The sequence below is a fragment of the Photinus pyralis genome, unplaced genomic scaffold (genome assembly GCF_008802855.1).
Source record: "Photinus pyralis isolate 1611_PpyrPB1 unplaced genomic scaffold, Ppyr1.3 Ppyr1.4_LG5, whole genome shotgun sequence".
In the NCBI taxonomy this organism is placed as follows: Eukaryota; Metazoa; Arthropoda; class Insecta; order Coleoptera; family Lampyridae; genus Photinus; species Photinus pyralis.
The window spans coordinates 47,380,118-47,399,937 of NW_022170596.1; the positions used below are offsets into that span (position 1 = coordinate 47,380,118).

The following is a 19,820-nucleotide window of genomic DNA, read 5'->3' on the forward strand; positions in this document are numbered from 1 at the left end:
CATTGACTTAATTTCACATAAAGGTACTCTGCTATATTTGACACCTTAGATGTTTTTAATCACTCCATAAGAGCCTTAAGAAATATCTTTGGTAGGAGTAATGAGAAATGAGCAATTAAATTGTCCATTTGGACGTATTTCAACGAATATAGTAGGGTACTCTTTGAAAACGTCGCAGCACAGTGTCCATTTTTGTTTGACTCACTTTGTATGTAAAGATGTGCTGTGCTAGTAATTTTCCAATGCGAAATGAATAGTAACCTTACTTATTTATTATAGGAAATGTTGCTAAAGTAACTGAAAAAACTTAAATTCCTGTTATTTTACCATAAAAAAACGTGTTCAAAGGAAGGCTAAACTGGCTAGGTTATTGATGTCGTAACAATTAGCCGATGTAAAAATACAATCATTGAAATTAGGTTAAATGATAAAATACTTTCTAAATACACAAAATGACATATTTGTCATGTTCACTCTTTACAGTTATGTTTAGTAAAGGGTAATCCTAATGTTGTTTAATTTCTAAGAACAATAGCAATTAATTCCCACAGTGTTTATGGAGTATTAATGTGAAGTGAATGGTTTAGTACTATCATTTTTATGGTGAAAATTCTGTAAGTACATTTTGGAAGGACACAGAAAAACTATGGATTCGGATGATGAGCCTTTGAGTAAAAAATTTAAGCTCTCTACTCGACCTTCTGTTGAAGAAATTCCAACTAGTTTTAACATCGCCAATTTACCTGTAAGTGTAATATTAAGTTATATATACCAACATTCACATTAACGGATGGGTTTTTAGCATCTTACACTAGTAAATGTTTTGAAATACTTGGATTTCAAAACCGTTTGTATGTGTGCGACATTGTGCAGAAGTTTGTATGAAGCGTCAACTGATACGTCACTTTATAAAAATATCACATTAAAGGTAACATTAAGTTTTTCTTCAGTTTTTATAGTGTGTCGATTTACAGCACACTATGAGCAAAGGACAGTTGAAAGCATATCTCTTGAGAGTTTCACGGCCCAGATCTCTTTCAATAGAATACAAATGGTATGACAAAAGGCAGCAATCGGAAGACTATACAGAATTTAACGAATATATCATTTTGTAAGTAGAGAAGTCTGTGTTAGTGTACCAAAAATTACAAATTTCAGAGCCTTGAAAAGCTTTGGTCAATATTTAACTTCTTTAAATGTTGAGAGTTGTAGAACTGAAGAAGTGCTCAGTTATCTGTCAGAGTGTTCAAATCTACAAAGTGAGTACTAACCATCGATGGTTTATTTTAATATGTATATTTTAGGGGTAAAGTTTATGCGCTGCAAAGCGTCTTTTGAACCTCTTCCACGAATTACGGGTTTAACTCATATATACTTTTTGTGTTCAGATATACCAAATGCGGTTCTATTAGATACTCTGAAGGTTAATAGAAATCTTAAATCAATATCATTATGTATGTTTCTTTATTGGTGTACAATTTGATTATGTTGCGTTTTGTAGGTGATAATATAAATTTATATGTAAATGGTATTGCAGAAGTTATAGGAGAATATAATCAGAATGTTGAGAAAGTTAAATTTTGCGAAAATAGGCATATGCGGGCGAAAGGTTTAAAAGGATTGGCCCGGTGTAATAAGTTGAGGATATTGGAATTAACAGGCGGACCATATCATTGTGATCCAGAAGATTCGTTACAACAAATGGCTGCCGGATGCCCGCTGTTAGAAAGGTTTGTAAGTAACAAGTAATTGGATCAAACTGGACATGTATGCGCTTGTTCATTAAAAAAAGAACATGTTATTTCTTAATTGTAATAAGCAGCTGACTTCAATTCCGTAAATAGACGTTATTTAATTAGAACAAGTTGGTTCAATCCACTAGTATAGTGATAGTTTGTTATTTATTTATTTACAGTTCTATACCAGGTGTTTCAGAGCATATTTTAAGCTATAAAGTAGGCGACACTAGTGCCGCCTAGTAAAGACTTTTTGTCGCCCAGTAGTGTGTAAGGATACCAGTGGCAAAAACTTTTCAGCTATCTTTCAAAAGCAAATTGGTGACTGGGGCCCTCAAAAATTTTACACTGGAGTGGAGACCCCAGTATGGCACTCCAATGCTGAGTTCAGTGCCGCCTAGTGGAAGTTCTTTAAAAAATGCTCTGAGGTGTTTCATGCAAAAATCTCCAAACAGAAGCTTGATTACAAAACATTTGGCAGAGGTTACCAATTTTCCTATTGATTCACTATTCTATAACACCATATTTCATACTATCCATATCCTATGAATTTACATTTAATTGTAGCTTTTTGCTATTGCTTGCAGGTTGGTAATATACGGTTGGAAAGGTATAAATGATGACAACCTGATGCCTGTTCTGCAATGTTGTACTCAATTAAAAAATTTAGACTTGAGAGGCATAGACATTACCATTAAAAGCTGTCGTGAAGCTGCCCTTTCACTGCCACTATTAAAGACGATGGATGTGTACAAATGTTCTCGTATAAAAAAGGGGCAGATTTTGAAGTTACAACAAGAATTTCAAGAAATAGATTTTGCAATTTATTAATTTTGAGAAAATTAATTTCTAGTTTTTAATGTGTAGGTACGAATAAACTTATTTTATAATTTGAATTTTGTAATATCTGTACCTCTGAGTAAGTCTTTGTGTAAAGTGTTAATAAAAATAGTAATAATTTGAGTTATTGTATTGTGGTTATAAGCTGTTCAATTAAATTATTTTCTTAATTTATTTTATATTTCGTTAATATTTAGGAAGGCGAGGTTATCCGATTGCAAGTAACGTTAGATGTCACCTTGACAAGAAGCAAGGTATTGATATTCGAGAGAATTACAAAAAAACTGGAAAAAAATTGGTTTGCACTCACTTGATTGTGCTCGAGTTTTCTTGAGGAATAATACCTACTGCTCCAAATCTTGCAAGTTTATCATGTAGGGGACTTTCCACTAAAAACGGTTAAATACTACGATTTTGCGAATGTACTTTAGTTAGGATAAAAGATGTAATGACTGTCAAAAACTTTTTTAATGAGTTTTTAGCGCCGTGACGTCATACAACTTTTTAAAAGGTAACCCACATTTTTTATTAAGGAGCAGAGTTCTACAATGGGGGATCCATTCAAATACTATACCGGACGCAACGTTGTTTGACTTTAGATAATAATTAATGAATTATAGTTATTGTTTCCTTTAGAACAATCATTGTCTCGACAACTGCCATACCACGTTGAAAACACCGGCTCTCTTCCGATCATCTTTTTTTTTAATTAAGTTTTTGCAGATCGGTTATAAAATGCCCAAATCGTTAAATTCGCTGCACATTTGCTTGCATTCTTTAGAGTGCATTTGTTTGGTCTTTTTTTTTAAGAAAAAATTTTCCTCCATTCTAAAAATTCACTCTATGTAAATATTTCGCTCGTCTCGTTTTTAATTTCCTAGCTAGGCAGTTATTGCGAATGCCGTTTTTGGACATAAAATTTTATCAAATGTGGGGTACAGAAATTCCCAAGAAATATCTTAGAATTTATACAGAAAATAAACAAATACAACCATGACTGCATACTCGAAAATTGTAGTGTTAAAACCACGGACCTCTTAAACAAAATTTAAGAGGTCCGTGGTTAAAACGTAATTAGTCCCAGGACACTAAACAAAGAAAACAAAAATTTTGATTACATTAATAATTAGACAATTAGGCGCACCGATTCATTCCAAATGTCTTACCCGTTACCCCAAAATACAACGTCCTGAAGTGACATGGTTTACACAGCCAGTATGAACGTACATCCGTTGGAAATGTTCTGAGGTAAAGGCATACTGAATAATGTCTATGGGTAAAGGCTCGACGGATTTTGTTCAAATGTTGGATATATATATACATATTAGGCACATGGGAACGAAACAGATTTTTGAAAAAAATATGAATGAATGAAAAACTCGACAAGAGTACTGGCAGCACTATACCGGTTCCTTCACTATACAGCGTGTTGGATCGACCGGCGGGACATAGGAAATCCCCATGCAAATTTGAAGGAGGTTAACTATTGGTTTCCCTAATTATTTGAGAGGAAAAATCTATTTAGGTTAATTGAAGAGCATTAAAATCCGCATCTAAGAGTAATCAAAAGTTACTCTTTGAGGTTTTTGATTACCCCTTAATGAGATATTGCCAATATTTTGTAATTTCTCCGTACTTGCAGGGAACAATTGAGGTATGGGTACTGTCAAATGAAGTTTGTTGAAATTTATTTCTATTATTAGCGATGAATTACAAGACTGAAGAGAAAGTATTGACGACTAAATGGTATAAATTCAATGGTATTATCAAGGAAATAGTTATGCACAAGTAACTCCAAGTGAATCTAACCATAAGTTATTTTTTATATTTATGGAATAGTCTGCTTATACTATGCGATCAAAAATCGTATTTAAGTTGAACTTCCAAAGGCGACTCGACAGCAACCCATTTTTGATCGCCCGTTATGTATAGTAGGTACACCTACTTTATCACAAAATGCTGCACCACAAGTTCGCATTAAAAACTGTTTGAAAATTTTATTTTGTACAAAATTTGTATACAAAACCAGTGTACTTAGATATACATATATATTAATGATGCTATAATATATATAATCTGTTAAATAAAACAAAATATTCAAAACATTTAATTGAATTTAGTAAAGAAGTACCAATTTTGAAAATTAAATATAATTTACTGATTTAGCATTTCTAATTGGGCTGCGGTAATATTCTTCATGCCTTCTTGAACGGATTGAAGGTTTCCCTTCCACGCATACAATAAATTATGTAATTGTTGCCATTGGGCTCGTCCAAACGTTCTATGCATTGTACTGGATGTGTACACCTTTCTTGCAGCTTGATCCATTCTTGCTCTAACTAGTTTTGTCTTTAATACTAAAAATTAAAAGTGTTATATTACAAAAATATCTCAAAACAAGCTACCTTCAATAATAAAACCTTCCACATCTTCAGCTCCTATTTGCAACTCTTTTTGGATTGTTTCAAAATTAATCTCTGGATTGGTTTCTGCCAGTTGCATAAATGAGAGTAGGCGCATTTTTTGCATATTATGCTCATGGTTTAACCCTTGATCCTTAACAAACTGATTGTGATTATGGTAAAACGTTAGGTAGCTTTGCAAGTTGTCGCTGACAAATATTGATAAGAGATCATGAATCAACTCTCCTTTCAAGAACTTAACTGGTTTAAGGGATAATAACGGATCCAAAAGAAACGTATTGGGATCAGCCAAAGCAGAAACAATACAACGGATTGCGTCTTCACGAGCGTGGGAAGCATTCTCAGCTGTATATGTGCCGAGCAGCTCTATCATAACTTTGGCAGCTTGTTCGCTCTGATTACTTCTAAGTAAGACCTCATGCAAGAGCCTATATAGTTTCTGTAATTGTTCACTCGATGGTGGACAATGCGAAAATTGCTGCTTTAAGTGTTCAATATCTCGAAACACGCATCTAACTTGATCAGTTTGATTAGCAATTTGTATTAAATGATAATACACATGATATCTCATCGGCGAACGTTCATCTAACGATTGAAACAATAGCCACAAACTATAATAAATAAAAATGTTCATCATATATAAAATAATAAAAAACATACGCTCGCAAACTGGCCAAGAGTAGCTTATGTCCTGGAGCTTTAGCCAATTTTTCACAAAACGCTAATATTATGTTTTCTCCATGCTCCATCGGAACCTAAGGAAAATACTAAAACCGAATTCACACGACGGTTAACACTTACCAAAACCATAATGGACACAATATCATTCAAAACACTTTCTACCTCCGATTCTTGCCCCTCTCGAAAACAAGTATCGCAAACAGCTATGATTTTATGCAGATCATCGGCGATCCCTTTGGATGACTTTTCTTCAGAAATTTCAGCCCCCAAATTTTTCAAATAGGCCCGTAACTCTTGAGCCTAAAGACACATAACCACAATGGCAATTTCAAAATATGGTATTAAAAAATAACTATCAAGATGCCATATACCTGTTCTTCCAATGATATGTCTATAAATACGGGTGGAAGTTGCATGTTTCAGTTATACTTTCACTTTAAATTGCGAAGTACTCCACCAAACTTGATGAAGAGAAGATTTTTATTTTATTTTTAAGGTTAAAGCAAATGCAGAAGGAGTGCGTTCTGCATAAGAGTTACAACGTTGCCAATAGCAGTATTCAACTTTTCCGACGTTGACAAGTCCCTTAAAAAGCAACGTTAACCAGTAATTTAAGACAGCAAAACGATTAGCAAGTTGGAAGGTAGGTCGATATACTTCGTGATTAATAGATTGCTATAATGTAGGGTGTTTTGACATTAGAAAAGTACGTGGTCCGTTGAGGCAACGTGACTCAACCATTGAATAACTCAAGGTATTGAAAGACGGGCAGCGTATCGGTAAACTCAATGGTATCGGCCATGGCCCAGGGCAAGACTTAACCCTCACCTCATGGAGATGAAGTAACGGGTTGCGTTCAAGGGCGGATCCAGGAGTAATGTTACAAAACAATATATAAGTAGCACATTTTTCCCGTACGTTGTTAACTCTTGAGGCGTGCGGTAGTAGAAGACATTTTAGACAACTTTCGATTCCGATTCAGCCATTTGCCGATACAGGAGTAGTTTTAAATAATTAGACTCGATCATAACTTGTTACATGTAATAAAGGAAACTTTATCGACACTAGTACTTCGGGTTGTGGAAAGCCCCTTGGGATGACCACCCCTGTCCACTTAATAAGGTTTGAACTTTGAGGGGTTGTAAAAGTAGCTTTATGGTTCAGTGGTAGAGCGTTGGGCTATGCAAGTGTTAGCCGCATTTCGCAGCTATGAAGACTCGTCCTTACTGCTACTACTCCTATATACTATTATAAGTGGTGTGCAGTATCATACCTCGAATACTTACTTGTTTTCTTTAACTCTTTCATAGCGCATATTTTCTCTAATTTGACCATCGTCGCATCTTCTATGGTTTTGGAGATCCTCATGATGACAGACATCCTTATCTTGGACACATCACACAGTATATAATTTCATTTTGAACAAATAGAAAATGTAGCTTGTAACAAAAGCATGACACCACTGCAGTTAGTGATCAGTCACTATTATAAATGTGCTAAAGCTTTCGAAATGCCAACACTTTCCATTGGAAATAGTCTCGAAAATAGTTCCAGACCTCTCACGGTCACGGATTAGTTTGAGTGCATAGCTGTTCAAGGAAGTTCTGGAATATATTTCATCGTTTTGATAGAGCATATGTTCAGAAGATTCGACCGATTAAACTTTCTTACTGTTTCCCCAATTATACCTATATTCCCTTTTCGAGTCCCTTTTAACAGGTGATGGACACTTACCTTTGCTAAGACCATTCCAGAAGGCTATCCACCTTTCTTTCTTTTTATTATTTAGGCTCGTTCTTTGCGCGGCGGTAGCCATTTCACAAGCTATGGAATTGTCTACAGTTTTGTCCTTTATTTTTTTACTTCCCATAGAGCCAGGGTCTTGAGATTTTTTTAAACCCTGGCTTATCAAAGCCCCCATCACGACACGACTATATCAGGGCGTTATCTGCACTACAAGCTTTTCTTTCCTGAGTAACAGCGCGCACGTTTTCATTTTTATATCTACTTAATTTATATACAAGTGTTTGTTTTTTCTTCGTACGAGGTAAAACATTATTATCGCGAACTGCCGTTGTTTTACTACCTAAAGTAATGAAACTAAAAAGGAAATATTGTTGCTCTTGCTTTACGTACATGGAAACACCCTGTATCATAGTTCCGAAAATATTGACAGATTTCGTGGAAGTGGAATTATTTACGTGCCGAATGGAGCAGCATGCTTGTTTTCCTATTTACAAAACACGGGATTGCGCTCCGTAGCCGGTGAAAAAGAACAAAACGTGTGTGTGCATTCAGCGTCATCCAATAGCAAGCAACGTCGGTGTACTGGTCTCTATTGCTTTGTTCATAGACAAATTTACCTTTTACTATTATTTTACGAGTACTCCAAACGCTGTTCTTTCGGAGGTACAATTATAAATGGAATGCTTGTACTCTGAGATTTTTTGTACGAAATTGTAGAAAAGTAGTGTGATAATTTTCCATAAAGTTATTGTTGAAACTGGTCTCTATAAACATCTGTGCGGTTGCCTTGAATGACAAGTGAGCTGTCTACCTGTGTTTTTATTAGTTGATGTTTATCAAGTTAAATTTGGTGTTTTTTGTTTGGAAATTTAAAATAATCCTTTGTGTTCTTTAATTCAAAATGTTCTCATGCAATTGTTTAAATGTAATTGTCGAATCGGAAACAAATGATTTTCAGCATGCTAATTTAGATCACTTGAACTTAAGTGAGGAAGAAAAACAAGATCTCTTTTTTAAACAAGTGAGTAAATATTACATAACCTAAAAAAACAAAAAAAAATAAATACCTTCCCATTGTTTAGGATGTCAGGCAAGTTGACAAGCTAAGAAGAATTAACAAAGAACATTCAGGATTAGTAGCTTCACGAAATGTCGGTAATTGGATCGTACATCAGTGCTTAAATTGCGATGTTCAAACACATGCCATCCATCGAGACAGAGGAGCTGCTTGTGTACTAATTTCTACGAAATTATTGGCATGTGAAAGTTCTTAAAGTTACTAATTGTAAAATTAACTTATTTTTGCACACAGAATTCAGCACTCATAACGACAGTACGTAACAGCGAACTTTACTCTAACGTTTTTCACATACTAATTTCTCCAGAGAAGGAAAACAATTTTGATGAACATCATGACAGTAAGCCTTCATATCAGGAATTCATTACGGGTAATTAATTACTTGATAGGGTTACCGCCCGATGTCGAATTAGCTTTGAGTGGATTAAAGCAACGTGTAACAGAGTTTATAAGTAGTGAAGCAACTGCTACCGAAGATCGAATACGTGTATATACTGAACAACAATATGCAGCATTAGATAAATTTCGAGAGAGGGCTCAGATGGAACATAAAATTCTTAGCAGGTAGATATTTTCTTCTTTAGCTGTTGATTTTGTGTGGGTGATAAAGAAAGGTAAGTTGAAATTCTTGCAATACACATAGGGTGACCACATTGTGGTTCTAAAGTAAGTATTTGCAGTTATACAGAGTGCTGTAATGAAGTTATGGAATTAATTTTTTCTGTTGAGGTCTTGGGATTGTGATATTTTAGTTGGTAATTTCGTTTCCTCTAATTTCATATACAGTGAGATTTTCTTAAAACTGGCCGTGCAATATCCAATATCCATGTGTTTAGTTAAATAACGAATGGATAAATCTGCAACTGTTAAATAAGTTTAATTAAATCCTTCAATTTTATTTTCATTAATTAATGAGATATGAAGAAAAATACATTTTAAAATTTATATAGGTACCACTAAAACTTGAAAGTCCTGTAAATTTTTCATTTGGGGAGGTATTTTAATAATTCTTCGCATTTTTGTTTCATTTTACTTAATTGTACATAATTAATTTACAACAAAAAATTGGAAAAATCATATGGTCAAAATGGTCTACTGTTTGGCAAATTGAAAATTGTTCAAAACAATTTCACATTCTCCATAAAAGTGTTTCTAATAATGTAGTCTAAATCGCCCATTTCTAGCAGTTGGCTAGTAAAATAGAAAAATTAAAACAATTTAAAATTAAGTTTGTATAAATTTAAATTTGTGTAAAAATGAAAATTTTTATTTTAACATTCGCCTTAAATGTAGTAACTTTGGACTAATTTTACTCTTAAGCTAACCAACACATTAGGTAATAATGTAGTACATGTACATAATATTTGCATCATTGGCGTTTATGCTCAACATATTTGGCTGCTAGAAGACATTTCTCAAATTAGGTCAATTTCTCTGATCTCCCATATCGTTTTTGATATTGAGCAACATTTGGTGTCGAACAAGCTGATGAGATTGATTATAAAATTGGATGATTTTTAGTTTCTAAGAGAACCAGTATACTTTTAGCGCATTTCTACAAAAATAAAAAATACACTATTGTGGCCACTTTGTCCGCTTGCAATTTTCCACCTTAATTAGCCAAAACTCGCATGAAGCTTGCTCTACTTTAGAGATGATTTTGGACAAGAGAGAACCAAAATCTTGATCTAAACTCTAATTAAGTTAAATGCTATGATAGAGAGAAAAGAAACTTGGCTCTATTGACAACCATGGTTATTACTTGGGGCGATTATTAAGGAGCTCCTAGCGAGTTTATAATTTTGCTGTGTCTGTCCGTCCGTCCGTTAGCACGGCGTTTCTCAAAGTCTGTTCCGTGAAAAACAAAATCTGCACAAATTTCAGTTTTTCTGTCTTCGAAAGTAGTCAGAATTTTTTGGTTTTCTTAACAGCATGATAATAACACTTTAATCGCACAACTTTTCCGTAATTTGACCATCTTCTATGGTTTCCGAGATGCCCATCATAGAGATTCCTATTTTGAACACCGTATACACCAACTATGTTAGAAAAACTTCAAAAAGCATTATGCTTTGTGTTAAATTGTGGTAAAAACATTTTTATTCAAATCATTTGGGAGAGGGAAGGGCAAAGCACCCCCAGTCACTCATGGTTGACACCCCTGGGTAATGGGGATAATTTAGATGAAAACATAATACACCTTACTAAGAAGAGGACTTTTGTTTCAAATTCTAACCAGTAAGATGATTTGTTACGTGATTAAAAGCTAGATAGGTTTTTATCATTGATAAAATTGCGTGGAGGAATGTATAAATGTAAACTGTTTGTGAAATTTATTGTTTTTTATTAATGTTCCAAAAATACACTTGATCTTGATTTTAAATCAGGATAATTTTATTTTTAATTCACTCAAGTTTTGTTGCTTCCTGGAAAAAACTTTCGTCCAAAAATAAAATTATCAAAATAAAAACAAACTCTTGTATACCACCGAAAAATATTTTGTTATATTTAAGTGTGTTTCAGCCTGCTTGAATATAACGTAACTATAGGAAGCAAAAGAAATGTACATGTACACTATGCAAGTATTGTTATATGAGGGTTTGAAAAATTATAAAACACAAAAGAATTTCAGTTACTGATTTTCCTAAATATTTATTTAAATATAAAGTAAAACACTTTGCATATATTTCTACCTTAAAAATTTGATCATATGAATGTATGTCATCTTTAATTTTCTGCACGCGATTTGAAATTTGAAACTTAAAACACACAAGCTTCACTTCAATAATAAGCAAGCATTTCAAAAACTTTAATTGTAGCGAATGCAAACCCTTACTGGTCATCAATTTCGCGATTGTGCGTATATCAGTTTTGCTACCACTTAGCAACATAAGCATCCAAACAAAATTTTAAGTTCTTCTCAAATTGGATACTCATTGCAAGAATAACGAAACTTAATTATGTTAATTAATACTTACTCATTTTTTAATCACCAATTTTTTTATTAGATTTATTATTGTTGCAAGTAAACCATATCTATAAGAATTGTAAAAATTTAAAAAAATGTTCAATAATTTAAAGTAGCATTACTTGTATTAGGTAATTTATTTAATCATGGTGATAGTGAGCTAGTTTTTGGATTAAAAATTACGCTGTGTGTTGTACAGTATAACTTGCTAATAATCTTGAATCCAGTTGATTTGCTATATTATTAATTCATTATACAGGGTGTTCCAATTGCAATGGCACGTGTTTGTCACAGAAACTGGCTGTGTCATATGGAGCTAACAGCTATTGTTATTGTTCACAAATGTGTTGTGGTCATACAGAAATGAAAACACAAACCTGTGTTTATTTATTAATGATTGTATAATCTGTATAAAACACAGTGAATATTTGTAGTATGAAATGTGTACTAAGTTGATATCTTGCAGTAAGTAACTTTGTTTAATTAATACTTATCTTACAGGGTCATAATGGAAAAGAGGTATCAACCGATGAACCTATCTGAGAACTTTATAATTCCATCTTCACCAAATAGCAGATTAAGCGACACTGTACCTGTATTGAATGCCAATATAAATTCACCTAGTGATAACGCGAAAACTAAATTAATTACGGTAAGCGTGTTTTGATAATGTACCACCGTAAATAAATTTGATATTGTTTAGAATGTAATGTGATTAGATAGTAACGTCAAAAAACATGTTATTCAAGATTCGATTTATCAAAATCAACCTTCAATTAATTACTTCAATAGTAATCTGTGCTACTTAATTTTGATTATCTCTAGATTTCGCAAACCATAAAATGCAGATTATGAGAGATATTTACAATGTAACCTTTGCTTCACAGAAAATGAAAACTAACTCTAATCGTATCACGGCCAGACAGATGAGCACACCTGTGGGGTATGGAAAGTCTATTGATTCCGAAGGACTTTTCCAATTGGAGGAAATGGAAGATCCATATCCATATACTGTGATAGAAAATGATAGTGATAATGATGGTAAGGAAACATGTATCTTTCAAAACGTTAACTTTATGGGCCATATGATTTTTTACTTATTTTGGAGCAATTTTGCAAAATTCTGATTGTTAAGGAATATTTAAGAAATATGAACTACTTGTCTTGTTTTGTATTATTTTTTAGTTATCTTTAATAATGTTTTAGTGGATTCTTCCAAAACTGATGGTGCTCAGATCCCAAGAAGCAAAAATCAGCAATGCAGTATAGCAAAGTCCCTTCCTGTAACGATTCCGACTTTTATGTCACAAATCCGCAATCGTATAGTCGAAGAGGAACACGATGACGAATATGTGGTAACAAATTAGCCTTACTCTAATTGCCAGTTTATTAACTGTCAACATCAGTTGCAGGACAATGAGGATCATCCATCAGACATTGCAGCAAGTATAAAAGCACTAGCGAAGAGCGTTCACGGGGATACCGTATTTGGGGACCTACCAAGACCAAGATTTAGTACGCAAATATAAGATTACCCTTCCACAATGCAATTTACAAATTTGCTTATCCATGAGGTCCGAATCAGAACAAGTTTACATATGGCATTACAAATGAATGTTTTTAAGTAGAGTTGTAAGGAATGACGCTTTCTTGTTGGCACACAATAATTCGTGGGTCCCTCCGTATATGATTTTGTACCGATCCGAAGTTTAGAATGACTTATGATAAATGGCTGAACAATATTTTTATATCAAAGTTCCTTAAATTACAAACCTAATTTGCTCGTCAATTGTAACAAATAAAAATATTTAATGTTTATAAGATGAATGTACCACGCCAAGATAAAACCTTGTGTGCAAGTAGATTGTTAAGTTTGTTTATTCCTTGATAATTTTTAAAATCCCTATATGTGCCTAATTAATAATGATTTAGTAATTTAAGAGGTATTGAATTAGTTTTATAATTGAAACTGCAGCTTTTTACTTGTTTGCTTCAAATATACAGTGTATTGTACATTTAGTTATCACTTTTGAATAAAATTTCCTTCTCTATATGTTAATTTACATTAATAAGTTTTCTCAGTGTCAAAGTGTAAATTACTTCTTGTGCACTGTATATTTGCTATGCAATTACAGATATCGTCAGAAGTGTATTATTAGTCTGATTTTTGCAATTACAGATATCGTCAGAAGTGTATTATTAGTCTGATTTTTAGTGTTCAAAGTTATACATTAATTGGTAATTGAAGCTGTATTAATTTGTTAATTTAATTGTTTCTAAATTTTATATAATTTACAGCGTTACTGTTGATGTATTAGTTACCCTTCAGTTGTTATAATTTTTATTAAATCAAGTACTAATGTGATTAAAAAATCTACGCCTACTAGTAGAGGTAATTGTTTTTGGTAATAGTTATCTTATGTTTATAAGGTTTCTGTTTTCTAATAATCTCAATAAATTACCAAAAGTGTATCAGCAATTTATTTTAAAAGATCAGATTTGGTAATTCTCATTTTTGCTTCATATGTAGTAAGTGGTATTTATCTAAACGATAAATTGATCATCTCCACAAATGAAGTAATGGATGAACTAGGGTTTTCAATTTTGCTCATCTACATAAAAATTCACTAGGCATACAAAAGGAAGAACACCCAAAGTGTAAGCATCACTATTTCTCTAAAATGCATCATATCTCCGTTTCCAGCACTCCGACCAGGTCCAATGAGGTACTGTTGAATGGTTCACTTTGCTTTTGTGAGTACCGACATTGAAATTTTGGCTCCATCTTTCCGTATGTCCATAATGGGATGATTATTACTTTGTACAGCAGTAGCTTGTTATTAATGGAGACTTCTTCCCAGTAACCAGGACATCCTGTTCAATTTTACATTGATTTCGTTTAACAATGATATGGTTTTCAATGTCAAGCGCCTAGATATTTAACTTTTTCCGGTTTTGGAATTATTTTGGACTGTCAATATGTCGCAATGCGAATGTTACACGAGTTGGCTCGGTTTTCTTTATTTTAACTCTCCACTTGTCAGTGCAGATGTTTATTTGATTCAAGGAGCTTTGTAACCTATTAGGTGTCTCCACAGGGTCTCTATGCGATACCAATATGGCCGTATCGTCTGCGAATGTGGTAGTTGCTGTATTTTCTACGGTGGGTATGTCCACAGTATAGAGCTGACACAGTGTTGGTCCGAAAATGCTACCTTGGCTTGTGTTAACTAGTATTTCCAGAGCTCCTCTTCTTACTTAACTTGGAAGTATCATTCCGAAGGGTAAGTTTTAAAATCAGATAGTATTGATGAGGAAGATGTGTTTTGATTTTGTGTAACAGACCAATGTGGCACACAGTGTCGAATTCCTGTTTGATATCTAGCAATACTGCTAAGCAGATTCATTTCTCTTCTTGGTCACTTTCTGCTATTTTTGAATTATGAATTGCTTAAGGCGTTTTAATATTAACTTTTCTAACAGTTTGGATAAGTAGTGTATAATTGATCGGCAAGATGCAGCTTCTGGGGGAAGGGGGGCTTCCTTGTTTTGCTATGTATTGGGGCTTGAAGAAAGTTCTTTTTCATAAACCTTGTTTTTTGTGGATGGATGTTGTTGGACACCCCTACACATATTTCAAATACACATATAATTGTACAGTTTATCTAGTATTAATTTGTACGGTTTACCTAGATTATGTTATAACTAGGGATGGGCGATAACTGTTTTCACCTATCAATAAGTATCGGTTACTTACCTATCGATATATTTTACTTATCGATATGCCGATAATTATCGAAATATCGATAACTATCGAAATATCGATTGTTATCGATAGTTATCGATATGTCGATAGTTATCGATATGTCGATAGTTATCGATATGTCGTTATCGATAGTTATCGATATTTCGATAGTTATCGATATATCGATAGTTATCGATATATCGATAGTTATCGATATATCGATACTTATCGATATATGAATACTATCGATAGGTATCGATATGTCCATAGTTATCGATATGTCGATAGTTATCGCTAGGGATGGGCGATAACTATTTTCACCTATCGATATAAGTATCGGGTACTTACCTATCGATATGCCGATAATTATCGAAATATCGATGGTTATCGATACACCGATAACTATCGAAAGATCGATAACTGTCGCTATATCGATAAGCATCGGTATATCGATAGTTCTCGTTATGGCGCTAGTTTTTAATATATAGGTATCGATATAAAATTACCGATAATTTTTTTGAAAGCGTGTCTAAAAACTGCATGAGTTTACTTTTATATTTTGGCGAAAGAGCCCGACAAGACAAGAGGGCTCTTTTAACAAAATATGAAAATAACCGAATGCAGTTCTTGCAACTTTAATGGAGTTACCATATTAACTGTGCAATTATCGCAGGGCTCTTTAGCTTTCTACAATACAATTACCGCTGTAATTAAGCGGTACTTGCACGCCTCATTTGAGAGAAATATTCGACGTATCGATAGTTATCGACAGGGATAGTTATCTTATCGAGTTTTATTAATAAAATCCATTTTCCGGTTTATTCTCGTGTAAAGTGACTATTAATAGTTACTCGAGTTTCTTTGCTACCTTTATCAAGAGTTTTTTGTTAAATTTCGTAAATGTCAATCAATTGAAACTGTATATCTAATTTTGAAGTGTTCTTAGCTTTTTCTGTTTTTTTGTGACTGGTCCTCTGTAACCATCAATCAGATACCGATACATAGGCCATGATTACACCCTTTGATTGTCTTCTTTATTTTATCTAAAGAGTAGCCATTTTGATGCAACATTTTGTTCAAGTTTTTGAAGTGCTTCTTTTTTTGAGCAATCGTCAGTAAGACGAAAAGATCTATTTTCTAAAGATTTTATTACTGCGTTTATTTGGCATGGATGATGATGTGACGTAGCGCTTCTCTTGAGAAAGGGAACAAAGGTAAGTTTCCGAAACCTCGAGCAACTAAAAATAGTAAATTTAGACGAGAGTAAACCCGAAAATGGATTTTATTAATAAAAATAGTAGGGCTCGTTGAAATCTGAACAATAACATAATTTTATCGTAGATTTGCGAGTTTCGCGACCCTGTGCCACGTTTTTGTAAAACTTTTAATACAACAAACTCATTGAACTATATACTCTGTAACTGGAACGGCATCGAGCGCCAAAATCGTGTGCCGCAATGATTTTAGGCAACCAGCGTAACGTAGGTATTCTCATCCTTGTCTGGCACGTTGTTTTGTAGTGCATATGTAGGACCGATCACACGTATTTGGTTAAAAATACAGATAAGTAAATAAACTGGGAGGTTGGGGCCTTAGAAAGATAAAGATAAATGCTTGTCGGTGCTTTTACAAGTGCCAATATCTATTTGTTAATGGAATATCTTAAAATATATTCTTAATAATGGCCCGTATGAATAAAAGTAAGCAAATGCTTATACTTGCAAAATTCAAAGTAAATACTCGTAAGTGCTCCTTCCCACTGGGCGACTTAGCAGCGCTGCTTAGCAGCAGGACAGGACGCAGTGCAGTGCTGCTAAACAGACCAGCATGAAGGGGCAGTTACGAGTATTTACTTTGAATTTTGCAAGTATAAGCATTTGCTTATTTTTATTCATACGGGCCAATGTGGTAAACTGCGCCATTTCTCACTCACACACTCACATACTTGATTCTTGAATCTTGAAGTTACAAAAGTATAATGTCAATAATGTCATTCATGGTGGCTCAACGCATTCCATTTGCTTATTAACGTAAAACAAAGTTAGAAACATTCGTTGTGTTCGTTTGTAACGTACCCTTTACATAATATATTAGCAAGGAGGTAGGTACCTAATATATTACAATTGGCGTCGAGGTAAACTTATAGTAGATAATGTATTAAGGGATAAAACAAGAGTATAATTCCCTGAGGGAACAGTAATACTCCGAGCGACGTAGTCGCGAGGGTATTGCGTTCCCCGAGGGGAATTATACTCCGTTTTATCCCGTGGTACATTCTACGTTTTATTTTTTATTGATAATAGTAGAATTACTGTTGAAAAGTAAATTAATTTGCAAATAAAAATTTCACATCTGATTCGCGTTGTTGCATATGAGGTTGGCTGCGACTGCCATGGTTACCTAGTTACGTATATAAACAACAAAAAATGCTGCGTCCGTAATTTTGAAAGCAATTTTTGTGTCGTTTGGCTTTGTTTAAGAACGGAAAATGTTGGAAGGGAATGAAGATGACGATGTTCCCATGGGGGGAATAAAAGAAGCTGAAGACGCTTTTAAGGAGTTAGTGCCGGCGACTTCAAAAACATTATATGAAAACGAATAGGTACTCCAAGTTTTGTAAATTGCGATCGGTAAAATCGAAGATTGTGAACGAAAAAATTCTTTTGGCGTATTTTAGTGATCGATCTAAGCATTGAAAACCGTCGTGTTTGTGGACCTACTACTCCATGCTTAGATCCATGCTGCGTGTGCGAGAGAATCTAGATATTTCAAGGTATTATTTATACACATTATTAGTCGAATTTGAACAATACTAAGACGTTTTTTTGGATTATAGTTATGGGCAATTGAAAACGTTTTTAAAAATAAGAATCAGGAATTTTAGCCCAAGAAGTCTAAGATTCGCCATTCGCTGTCTGAGGGAAATCTGAAAAGTACCTATGTGTATTTCAAAATATTGTTTTACACACAATTGCTACGACAATGGATCTGTATCACAACCTACCAAATGAATGAAGTTAAGTATCGTAAAAGAAGACCATTTTAAGAAATATAACATGGTTACCACCTATGAAATGTCATTCTCGTTCCTTCTGTAGGTTTTGACTTATATTACACGATTGACAGCAAACAGTTGTGTTTGACTTTACCGTAAATGTCAATTAATTGTCAAAGTAGTCCTATTGTTCTGACAGGGAATTAGATTTTATAATTCCCGTTGTTATGACAGCGGGAATTATGGGTCTGTTTATGTGGCTATAGACTAGTATTTTAACCACCATGTAAATTATCAATAAAAAATAAAATTTAAAAAAGAATTTTTTTAAGAATAAAATGAGTGTGAGGTACATTAGTAAAGAAATCTGAGCGGTGCAAATGCCGTCATGCGCAAAAATATTAAATGCGCGCGTCGAGGTTGAAAAATGTTATCAACACGTACCCATGAAATTGAATATTTCAATTTTTATTATGAAAATGATTGCACGTATATGCAACACAATTCATGACCATTCTTGCAAATCTCTTAATAACTTAATTTAGACAAAAATAAGCAAAATGTAAGACGTAGTATAAACCATCCCATAAGCCCACATGAGTTAAACAAGGTAAGGGATACCTACCTCTACCCATCTCTCTCTCACAAAAATTCGCCACGGCCCCTGGCAATGGCTGATTACGGGCGATGCCGTTTCAGTTACAGAGTATATAGTTCAATGAACAAACTACAAACAGAATCAATCTAGCTACATTTGTTTCTGAAATATAGGGTGAGAACGAAAAGTTTAATTATTTGGGATGTTATCAATCTTACTACTCATGTAAGGTAAACCGCATATATGTTAGATATTTTTAAGTAGGCAAAAAATTTGTTGCCCATCTTCTCTGAGATTTGACCCAAATTTGGCACTTTTTAAATGCAACATCCTGTATATCTTTACGTAAATTTGTTTGCATTCTTTTTCCTGAATGCATCACAACCTATATTTTTTTAAATTTTGACCATTAACCAAAAATAAAAACCTTATTTTTACGATTTGTAAATAGTAGGTCGTGGATTCATGAAGAATGTTTTGTTTATTGCATCCACAGTATCTAAGGAAGCCGAGACCAATCAATAAAAATGGCTTGAAGCTTATACGGTCATTTCAAAAATTTGAGAAATATGATTTAATACAGGATGTCTTAAATTGAGTAGGATAACGCATTGGGTTGAATTGGGTTAAATTGGCAAAGTTGTGTAGTTTTTGATAGTAATGAATATTCCGATGCGATATTTTGAAAAAAATATATATTGTTTCGTAGATAATTGTGAAAATCGCCATTTTTGAAAAGTTCAAATATTTTAGTAATAAAGAGAGACATCGAAAAAAGTTTCAAAGAAAATTTGCAAGATTTGATAGGATAAATTCAATGGATGTTGCCATGGATTTTAGCTAAGCTCCGCTTAAATTTGTACACACAGCCATAAAATACCTAATGTATACTGATACCTGATACAAATTTTCACTCGAATTTTCATGTACGAAGTACATGTCTTTTCTTGCTAAAAACATTCCAAATCATCCATTGTTTTCTATCTGTCTCCTAAATTTACCAAAAGTAG

General features: G+C 33.6%; 4 protein-coding genes across 5 annotated transcripts in view; 2 read left to right on the forward strand and 2 right to left on the reverse strand.

Annotated features, from left to right (window-relative positions):
- LOC116172249 (E3 ubiquitin-protein ligase MIB1-like) overlaps window positions 1-19,820 on the reverse strand; it is a 462,793-nt gene that overhangs the window by 41,168 nt on the left and 401,805 nt on the right. The gene's annotated exons all lie outside the window — the stretch shown is intronic.
- On the forward strand, window positions 241-2,699 carry LOC116172253. 2 transcript variants are annotated; one of them, XM_031489431.1, is made up of 8 exons: window positions 241-499; window positions 552-745; window positions 803-928; window positions 975-1,111; window positions 1,159-1,259; window positions 1,305-1,454; window positions 1,502-1,730; window positions 2,324-2,699. In XM_031489431.1, the coding sequence occupies exons 2-8, from the start codon at window positions 647-649 to the stop codon at window positions 2,565-2,567; spliced, it is 1,086 nt and encodes a 361-aa protein (XP_031345291.1). In that variant the 5' UTR covers window positions 241-499; window positions 552-646; the 3' UTR covers window positions 2,568-2,699. The 2 variants fall into 2 exon arrangements, with proteins under 2 accessions (XP_031345291.1, XP_031345290.1); XM_031489430.1 differs by having other exon boundaries at window positions 241-745.
- On the reverse strand, window positions 4,668-6,233 carry LOC116172251 (eukaryotic translation initiation factor 3 subunit M). The gene is made up of 5 exons (XM_031489424.1): window positions 6,052-6,233; window positions 5,801-5,980; window positions 5,660-5,754; window positions 4,982-5,610; window positions 4,668-4,933 (listed from the first exon to the last, which is right to left on the reverse strand). Exons 1-5 carry the CDS (start codon window positions 6,094-6,096, stop codon window positions 4,731-4,733), a joined length of 1,152 nt encoding a protein of 383 aa, XP_031345284.1. The 5' UTR covers window positions 6,097-6,233; the 3' UTR covers window positions 4,668-4,730.
- LOC116172250 lies at window positions 7,892-13,666 on the forward strand. The gene is made up of 8 exons (XM_031489423.1): window positions 7,892-8,447; window positions 8,509-8,682; window positions 8,739-8,844; window positions 8,894-9,068; window positions 11,974-12,124; window positions 12,360-12,513; window positions 12,679-12,827; window positions 12,879-13,666. Exons 1-8 carry the CDS (start codon window positions 8,328-8,330, stop codon window positions 12,999-13,001), a joined length of 1,152 nt encoding a protein of 383 aa, XP_031345283.1. The 5' UTR covers window positions 7,892-8,327; the 3' UTR covers window positions 13,002-13,666.

Bases quoted from the DNA above. Each gene is read 5' to 3' on its own strand.
- LOC116172250 (XM_031489423.1), top strand. From the start codon at position 8,328: ATGTTCTCATGCAATTGTTTAAATGTAATTGTCGAATCGGAAACAAAT. The intron at 9,069-11,973 runs GTAGATATTTTC...CTTATCTTACAG, and splicing joins GAACATAAAATTCTTAGCAG to GGTCATAATGGAAAAGAGGT. The intron at 12,514-12,678 runs GTAAGGAAACAT...ATAATGTTTTAG, and splicing joins AAATGATAGTGATAATGATG to TGGATTCTTCCAAAACTGAT.
- LOC116172251 (XM_031489424.1), bottom strand. From the start codon at position 6,096: ATGCAACTTCCACCCGTATTTATAGACATATCATTGGAAGAACAG. The intron at 5,755-5,800 runs GTAAGTGTTAAC...TATTTTCCTTAG, and splicing joins TTGTGTCCATTATGGTTTTG to GTTCCGATGGAGCATGGAGA. The intron at 4,934-4,981 runs GTAGCTTGTTTT...TTTAATTTTTAG, and splicing joins GGAAGGTTTTATTATTGAAG to TATTAAAGACAAAACTAGTT.
- LOC116172253 (XM_031489430.1), top strand. From the start codon at position 647: ATGGATTCGGATGATGAGCCTTTGAGTAAAAAATTTAAGCTCTCTACT. The intron at 1,455-1,501 runs GTATGTTTCTTT...TGCGTTTTGTAG, and splicing joins TCTTAAATCAATATCATTAT to GTGATAATATAAATTTATAT. The intron at 1,731-2,323 runs GTTTGTAAGTAA...TATTGCTTGCAG, and splicing joins GGATGCCCGCTGTTAGAAAG to GTTGGTAATATACGGTTGGA.